At 41.6% G+C, this 9,699-nt stretch overlaps 1 protein-coding gene across 2 annotated transcripts in view; it reads right to left on the reverse strand.

Annotated features, from left to right (window-relative positions):
* The window catches only part of arid1ab (AT rich interactive domain 1Ab (SWI-like)), a 53,661-nt gene extending 44,181 nt beyond the window's left edge, over nt 1-9,480 (reverse strand). For both annotated transcript variants that reach the window (XM_042435159.1, XM_042435158.1), the window contains exon 1: nt 7,874-9,480. In XM_042435159.1, the coding sequence (XP_042291093.1) occupies nt 7,874-8,767 (894 nt within the window). In that variant the 5' untranslated portion in view covers nt 8,768-9,480. The remainder of the gene's footprint in view (nt 1-7,873) is intronic.
* Nucleotides 9,481-9,699: the final 219 nt, after the last annotated feature.

Raw genomic sequence — 9,699 nt, forward strand, 5'->3', positions numbered from 1 at the left:
TGCTACTAATCATTATGTTTACCTTACCAGAGAAACTAATTGTGTCTACCAACAGTCCAAAATCCATAAGGGATTCAATTTAAAGCTGCAACTGATGTTTATTTCCATTATTGATCGGGTTATTTCCTAGATCAGAAATACAGACAAATGCTCATCACAATTTCACAGAGCCCATGCTGACATTTTTAAATGTCTTATACTGCCACTTTCACTTTTTTTTTTTTAAGAGCTGTAAATTTAATTTCACATTTTACAGTCAGTCTCCTGCTGTAATAATTTGAGCCAATAGTCTAAAAAAAATATGTTCAATCTACTATCATAGCAGATGGGGGTGAGCAGGGGGAAACAAGAGGGACATGTGGAGCCATTATCAGTGATTATTTTTGAATTTTTGTTTAAAAAAATTACTAAAATATTATTGGTCAATAAAGAGCAAACTGGTTGTTTTGTCAGGCCAACAGCAGCCAATAGAAGACAAAGATACTGAAACTGATGTCATAGACGACTGAAACATATTCACATTTGAAAAACTGGATCAACTTTCAGCTCATTTCAGACAAATTGATCCTTTCAGGTCAAGTTTACACTGACAAACACTCAGAGAAGCAGCAAATCTCCACATCTGACACGTTAGAACCAGACAATCTTTTTCTATTTTATCTTCATAAAATGACCAACATTGTTTCTATTAATCGACTAATTGATTAATAGACTAATCATGTCAGCATTGATCCATCACTAGTTTTCTAAGATTAGTTTAGTCTGCACAGGTTTTTGTCCTGCTTGCTCTAAGTGCACTCTACAGCAATGCACAATGCACATTTTACATTTAATTTGCACATTAATAGCAATGTCTTGCATTAAAGTTTAAAATTCTATTTTTACTCTACTTATTTATTTAGTATAGTACTATATATGATATGGTAATTCATATCCACACACACACACATCTCATTGTGTGCGTTTTTGTAAGCTACGTGTGTTTTTTGTCATTTATGTGATTTCTGGAACACAGAAATTTCCCTTTGGGGATAAATAAAGTTTCTCTCTCTAGGTTGAAATTGTGCATACCACATTAGGCAAAACAGAAAGCAAGGCTATTACTAGAGGGCACAATCCACAACAACACACACCATGATTGAGTTCCACAAAAGTCATAAAGAGAGAAAACAAACTGTTCCTCATGTGCTTACGTTCCCCTTTTTTCCTCTTTATATATGAGCCATTGCCACTGTGTGTTTTTTTTTTTTTACAGAGAGCAAAGGTGAGTGCTGCATGAGAGCTGGGAGGAAGCATCATTCTCTACCTCCTAGTATCATCAACTGCACCCATTTAAAGGTTAACCACTTTATTCCATAAAGCCTCCGTCATACGTCATGTAAATGAAGTCTGTAGTCTCACGCGGGCTCAGAGAAGGATATTACTATGCTAATCTGGAGCATTTTAGAAGGTAAATGTCAAAAGAAATGAATTACCTTTACATTCCAGAGTGCCCCGGCGCAATATCCTAACTTTGACATTTGTCCGTAGAGCAACTTGTTTTTCCCCCCCAATGTATTTCCAATGTGCAACACTGGGCTCAGGTGTTCCTCAATACTTCAGTCATTTGCACCAGCTTGTGGAATGGTGATCCCCCCCCAAACTTGTGGCTGGATACCTCAAATCTATGAGCGCCTTCTCTATTCTGCTCAGTATTGAGAATTCGTACGGGTAATTGAGGGGTCTCAAGGATGAAGCTACCGAGGAAATAACAGTGAACTGTGGAAAAAGGCAGAGTTTGAAAATGTAACACTGTCTGTGCTTGTCAGCGGGATGAAAGACTGATGTTACTAAGGGAAGACGGATGGCTGGTGACACGTGGAGTAAGAGCAGGTCAGAGAGACTCCTGAGGCAGTGGCAGAGAGACACACACACACGCACACACACACACAAAACGCAACGACCACCAAGTAACTACCGCACTTTAAAAACACAAATACACACAGCTGTCAGGGGCAGACGAAGATCATTCACAAAACTCCCACCACCACCCCTCCTCCCCTGGGTATCACTGACACCGTTTCTCCCTCATACCACACACCATCCAGCTTCACACACACACACACACACACACACACACACACACACAGTGCCGGGAGGCAGCATGCTGTCCATGTGGCCTGTGGAGAATCATTACTCAGCAGTGCAACGCTAAAGAGCCGAGAGTGAACTTCCTTTTTGAATGCTCTGTGTTCCTCTTCTCCCACCCCCCCCCTGCAACACAGAGTCTAAACAGTAGCTGGAAGTTGTTCTGTATGTTTTCTTGGAAGCATATTTTGTGTTTACTGAATACGAACAATTAACAAAGTGTAGAGACAGCAGCTGTCAAAGAACAGCGTAACGCTTTCTAGTGACTGCATACAGGTTGATATTTAACTGCTCTGTCCACATATGTGACCTTATTAAACTCTAAAACAACTATTATTTATGCGTCGTTTCAAATACTGATATAATTGTCAGTTAGAGCTGCAACTAACGATTATTTTCTATTGAAATCTTTTCTCAACTGTTTGGTCGATTGTCCAAAACCCAAAAGATATTCAGTTCACTATCATATACGACAAGAAGAAGCCTCAAATCTGCATATGTGCAACATTTTTGCTTGGAAAATAATCAAAATAGTTGATTAATTTTCTGCTGATCGCCTCGTTAAATAACTGTAGTCACAACCCAGAATCACAGCTTGAATCAGCAATTATTTGAGCATCATTTTAAATACAAAAAGTGTCAGTGAAAGTCTTCTTCTTCTTCACATTTAAGCTTGTAACAATTACTTTCATGATTAATCTGCCAATTTTTATATTGATGAATCAGTTTGTCAATAAAATGCATCATCACAATTACCCAGATGACCTCTTCAAATTCACTTATTTGTCCAAAAAATATCAGTTTACTATGTTTGAAAACTGAAAGAACCAGAAAATATTGCATTTGAGAAACAATGAATCAATTATCAAAACTGTTGCTGGTAAATGTTCTGTTTGATCAACTCATTATTTCAGCTCTACTTATAATCACTTTAAAATCTTGTGATTATATTTAAACTTCAAACCAGTTTGTTGGAAAGTTGCACCCCTCCCACAATAAACTTTCCAGTCCAATCTCAAACTAATGACACATTTAGCGTAGCTCTAATGTACTAACTAAGGGCCTCTTGTCTGTATTAGTTCTGCTTTTTGAATCACATTGCGGAGCCAGACAAGACATTTGCTCTGTTCGATATTAAATATATTCCACCTTCATTACTTTTGACACAATAAAGCTGTCATGAAAGTGTTGATTTGTAAGCTTACTTTCCAATTTGTAGTACAGCAGCAGCAGCAGCAGCAGCAGCAGCAGCAGCAGAGGAGCGGAGGTGCGGAGCCATGTGTGCGTCTATTAGCAGCAGTCAATTTAATAAGTAACACCCTAGGTTTGGTGTTTTTCATTAGGTTTTTTAACTGTGGGAGCTTTCCAAAGAAATATTTACAGATTGGTTTCGATTATGATTTAATTCAAACTCAATTTGGGGAAGTCAGCCTTGCAGAGCTGCGGGGCATCCCTGATGGCTCACTCCCATGTGTTAGGCGAGGGGAAACACCTGGTGTTATACTATCCAAAACAACCGCACTACAATCCACTTCAGAGTATTTTGTTGTTTGTGTGCGAGGCATGATGGAAACCCATAATATTATCCCTCACCCACCTCTCAATTAACGCATTAATTCATCTTCAGCAGGTGGCCCAAGGCAGGTGAATGGCTCCATAAAAATCACCCGTCGAATCATTACCGGCAATATATCCGCCAATTAAAAGGCCAATCATGCTGCCGTTAATGAATGGAGAGTTGAAGCATTTAATAAACGCTGCTAAAATACAGCTACTTATCACGGACGGCTCTTCTGCAGAGACTGGCCAGTAAAAAAAAAAAAAAAAAACCCTCCACCTGAACTTTGGTCTACTGGCTGCCACATCAAGCTCTGCAGTCAAACATCAAACATACAACAAGTCCTCTGACTGAACATAATGTGCACATAGCGGTGGCCTTGTGTGACACATTCCCGCCATGATTGGTCAACGGTAAAAAAAATCCCAAAAAACTATTCACCTCACCTTTCTGTCTGTTTGCCCTGAGTGTGAGGTTCTATCCTGCAAGAACATCTGGGATAACGTGGGTTAAATTGACGTGTTTGTTGTGGAGATGTTACCTCCACTGACGTCACCGACGCAAACTCCTGCTAAAGCTGCGGAATAGTGATTCGGCCTTTCCCGATTTAGTGACACTAATGAGATTCTGAGACGGCGAAAAATACAGTTTCTGCTGCTGTTCGGTGTTCTTAACAACCTAAATGTTCAATTACTTTCCCAGACACTCTTCCTACACTTCTACAATAAGACAAAGCTGATGCTATTTTAGCAAAGAGCTGCTCATTACCCCCCTGAAAGCACATTAGGCCCATAAGAAAAACCTACACTGATGATAATCTACTGAAGAAATCATGCATAAGGAAGACGGGACAGACGGACATCAATCCTCTTGCTCTTATCCATATCAGAAGATATAGATATGGTTTCAAGGATGTGTACACAAAGAAAGCTTGTTTGAAAACTACTCTGACCACATCACCGTAAAGTATGAAGCCCTTTAACGGCAACACGGTGCTGTCACTAACACACCCTGTCATCAACATCATTATGCCACTAAATTCAAGAAAAAACTGCATATTCATGCTCATGTTGCTTTCTGAGACACTTAGAAGTTCCAGCGACAAGAACAATATGCTCCTTTTGTTAGCTTGTTGTCCTGTTCTCCATTTAGAGTTGTGAACCAGGAAAAGGTGTAAAGCACTGATTCAGTAGAAGTGCTACTAAGACAACAACCAGTACTGACGGTTCATAAAGACCTGTGTATGAGCAACTCACATACACTGATCCTTAGAAGAAAACCTCTCTGCCTTCTCTAAACTGAAGTCTGTTGAGAAAAAATAATAATCAGAGGAAATCATTTAGAGAAGTCATGATTATTACTAAATACACAATGTCAATAAAAAAGAACATATCCCATGTGGTCGTCTAAGTAGTCTCGCTAACAAACCTGACACTAAAGAAGAGCTTCAAGTGAGAAAAGTATCTTTTCCACACTGGCTGAGATGCTGTCAGTTCACCCTGTTTGCTAGGATTTAAAGCTAGCCTCAGGTACGGACACAGGAAGTGACAAATTGCAGCTAAGGAGGGAAAAACAACTTATCTGCTAAACAGCAGTGAGTAACATACCCTTCATAGAAAGACAGACACACCAGCAAGATATTTCTCACCACTTTTTGATAGATTTGTGTATGAAGCATCACGGATCAGCCGTTTAATTAACATGACCATGATGTTTGCGGGCGCCTGACGTTAAGTTGCGGGATTTCTGTACATTTAGATGAAAGTGTTTAAATTCTTTTGACAGACATCAATCAGACAGACGTGCTAATGTGCATCCTGTGCAGGTTGAAGCGTCCACAATTTACCTTTTTGTGATGCAGCGAAGCGGAGGACGAACTGAGTGAAAAGCTTGTACTTTTAAAAGTTTAAAGCAACAAGTGGAGGGAACGCTTCTCCAGATGAACACGTTGTCCTCAGTGATCACCCTTTAGCCAGAAATAAAGTGTCTCCTCTCTCGTAGATATTCAATAAATCAACACGCGGTACGACCTCTATCATGACAACAGTATTTTTAGTATATGCCACATGCAAAATTTACCAAAAAGCGAGCACATGCAAGCCCAAATCATCTATCTATCTATATATAGAATGCATAAAAAGTACTGCCATTAGGGAAAGTCAATCAAATTTCCTCTTATGGCTGCAGATATACAAATAAAATTAATGCACAATTATTTCCCAAAAGCAATCACATGCCCTATTTATTGGTGAGAATGGTACATATATATATATACATACAAATGAGGCATCCTTCATCTACCCAAATGTATTTTAATTATAAAAACTTATTATATAATCTGTGTTAAAAGGAACTACACAGCTCACAGATGTTGCCTACAGTATAAATGACACTGATCTGTGGAGTAAAAACACTACGCATGTGTCTGTTATCACTGAGGAGAGAGATGTAGGTAAGCACTGTTGACATGGTTACACTCTCTGCATGTGGAAGTAAATTAGGCTATTGTAAACCTGCTGGGGAAAAAAAAAAAAAAAAAAAAAAAAAAGCTGTGACACTTGGCTGACACCTTGGCTGCTTGTAAACACAACCGGAGCCAGTCCGACACTCTCACGTGGCCACGAGACGTTAGAGCGCACAAGCCTCCTCGGCTCCTGATCTGGAAACAGTGGAAAACACAGTCACACAACGGGGCTACATGACCACACCTACTCTATCTGCTGTACCAGAGTCAGCCGACATGAAGGAGCAGTGCACACAGTGTACCCGAGAGCAAAAAACTTCAGGTGCACGTCTGGGGTCAACGGCTAAAAAAAAAAAAAAAAAAAAAAAAAAAAAAAAGGCAGCAGAGATGTGACTCAGCACATGTGAACTTCAGGTTTAAAAATACAAATAAAAAAAACAATAGCGGATATACATGAGTATTGTCAGCATGCAAATTACTGCAGTGGGAGGAACTGAACAAAATGTGTTCCTAAAATGCTTTCAATAAATAAAAACAATGAGTAAGGTGTTATTCTCAGATGCAATATGTGCTTTCTGGTGTATTTTTTGTTTATATAAGAAAATATTTAAATATATGAATAAATACAAAATGTATAAAGATATTTTAAGACAACACAAATGCAATTAATAGTGTTCAAAATAATATAACATATAGAGAAAATAGAAAGAGGGACTATGTTGTCTTGACACGGTGGAGGAACACATAACTGGGCAGAGGGGGCTGTTTTTCTGCAGCCTTCCATTAGATGCAATTATAAATGGCCGAGAGCAGAGGGATGGGGGAGCCAATCAGATCTCGGCTCGCATGTCAACCTAAGACCAACTGTCTCCTGGCTCTGACAGCAGGATTTTACCTCCATAATTCAAATCCCCAAAGCAAAGGCAATCTTGCACTTTGCCAACTTCAACCAGCGGGGCCGTGTTTACAAGAGCAAAGACACCGAGAAAAGCGGACGGATCCGAACCGAGCCGCAATGAATGAATCCCTCCGTCAGGGATGAAATCAATCGCGGTCACAATCACACTTTGATCCGAGTAAACACTTAGCGGGTGTAATTGTTGCCATTCACTGGACTGTGAGACACATCTCCACCTCACCGTGCAAGCTGCTTTTTAACCGACAGACGGGACCTTTTCTTAATGATTATGCAAATGTTATTTAACGGCTATCGCTGTCATTTGCGTCTTGTTTATTGCGCTGACAGCCGTTGACACAACTTTAATAGCGCTGGTTTGAGCACAACACTTAAATGTAGCGATTTTACCGCGGATTCTTATACCAACAACACAGCACTTTAAATACAAGCAGGCTGAAGAAAGCACTGCGAAGAAATATCACCTTATCTCCCTATGCACACACACACACGCACACACACACACACTTTCCCCTGACAAACTCTTACTCTACTTAGTCAAACTCTTGCCCTGCACCAAGCAGGGACACACACAAACACTCGCAACTCGGAAAAGTTGTTTCTAACAGAATATGCGGCTTGTTTCGCTGTCTAAACACTATTGCAGGGGGTGGTATTGGGAGAAAGAGAGAGGCAGCCATTTTAGAGCTCTTGCTACATAGACAATGGCTGGGCCAATGCAATAATGTGCAACTCCTCAGTGTTTCTTCTGAGCTACTGAGTGACTTTAACTTAGCCAAAGTGTGGCCGAGCAGTGAGTGAAGTTTACCTGGTTTCTGTTTGGAGGCTGTCCAGTGTTTCCCGGGCTCATGGGAGGCGGATGGTGGGTCCTTTGTTGCCAACCCGGATGGACCCCACTATACTGGCTGCTGCCCATGTCTCCTGGTCCCTTGTTGGCCCCTTCCTGATTGTTATAGTCTCCTTGGGGGTAATTCGGGTAGCTCCTGGCAGAGCTAGGGGACGTCAGGAGCTGATTTAAAGTTGGCGTTGACGTAGGTTGTTGGTTCCCCATGTTATACCTCTGGTTATTATAAGAGGCAGCCTGCTTGCCTGGCTGCCCCCCAGCCGCCGGAGACTGGTTGTTACGCGGGGAATTCATGGCCCCGTACCCTTGTCCCTGATAAGAAGTCCTGCTCTGGAACGGGCTGTAGTTGTTATAATGGTTGGGGTAGCCGTGTTCGTGTGAGTTAGCCGGGTAAGGGTCCATCATGCCCGGCCCCGATGCAGCTGCCATGCCAGGGCTTTGTTGTCCGCCATGTTGATGAAAAGGGGCCCGGCTGTAGTGCTGGTTGTAACCGTAAGGAGGTGGAGGAAAGGGGCCCTGGTGGTGGTGGTGGTGGTGGTGGTGATGTCCCATTCCGGGATGGTTATTCCCTTCGGGCCCGCCTGAATCATTCTGATTACTGCTATTATTATTATTTACCCTGGGCAAATTCCCGTTGCCGTTCTTCATGTCAGGATCCCCTCCTCCCCCAGCATTCCCAGCATCGGTCCCGTCCTGCAGCTCCTTCTGGCCGGGAGATCCGCCGTCAGGTCCCGGTTCCTTATTTTCATGCTGTTTCTCTCCCGGTACCGACTCCTCCTGTGGGTCCCGATCCGGCTTTTTGAGTTCGGATGGCGGGTTAGGGTTGAGAGTGGCGACGCTGGCGACCTGAGCGGCCATGATATCCCTCTCTCTCTCTCCCCCACTCTTTCTCTGCCTCTCTCTCTCAGCACGGCGACTCACTCACAATCAAACTCCGAATAACCATTTAATATAAATACAATTATATTTATAACAACGTACCCGCTGTCCCGGTTCATTCCCTCCCTGTGCCCTCCGCCCGGACCGGTATCCGGTAATCCACCGCGACTCCGTTTAAAGTTAAAACAGAGAGGGGGAAAGTTTGTGAAAGAAAAAATATATAAATACAGAGCCAGGGAAATGAATTTCATCCACACAAGTGTGTGTGTGTGTGTATGTGTGTGTGTTGGAGGGGGGGGGCTTCTGTTACAGAGCGAGAGCTAGAAATCAACCAAACCAGCACGAGGCTTCGCGAGACACAGCCATCTTACCGACCTGTCGCGAGAAAACAAAAACCCGGAGCGGAGTCCTCACAGAGAACTGGATCTGGACTGCGCTCACCGTCTAATAACAACATTGTTTATACCCCAGAAGAGCCATTATTGTAGGTCTAATGCGTTTTAAAACGGAACTCATGCATAAAAATGTCGTCGGATTCGAAAAGCCCTGTTTGTTTGCATAAAGTGGAGGTCATTCTGAGACTAATTAAGTGTTGCATATAGCTGGAAGGCTTATGCAAATAAAGATATACAGCAAAGGGCTGTCTGTAAAAGTGAGTTTATTTCCTTTAGATTTGAAGATATGTATTTTATCTTTTGTGTGTGTGTTCTATACTTTATTTCATTTTATTTAGAGGACCTACACTGGTCATTATTGGTGTATATAATTTATGCTTGTGTGCCTACATTATATTGATACTCTCTGCTAAACTATGAATGTATGTCATAAATAGCTCTGTCTGCCCAAAGAAGTTAACAGAATTTCATCCATGATTTCCTTAATGACCAAAAAGAGTACTGAATTATTTACAT

Source organism: Thunnus maccoyii, chromosome 15 (assembly GCF_910596095.1).
Source record: "Thunnus maccoyii chromosome 15, fThuMac1.1, whole genome shotgun sequence".
Classification (NCBI taxonomy): Eukaryota; Metazoa; Chordata; class Actinopteri; order Scombriformes; family Scombridae; genus Thunnus; species Thunnus maccoyii.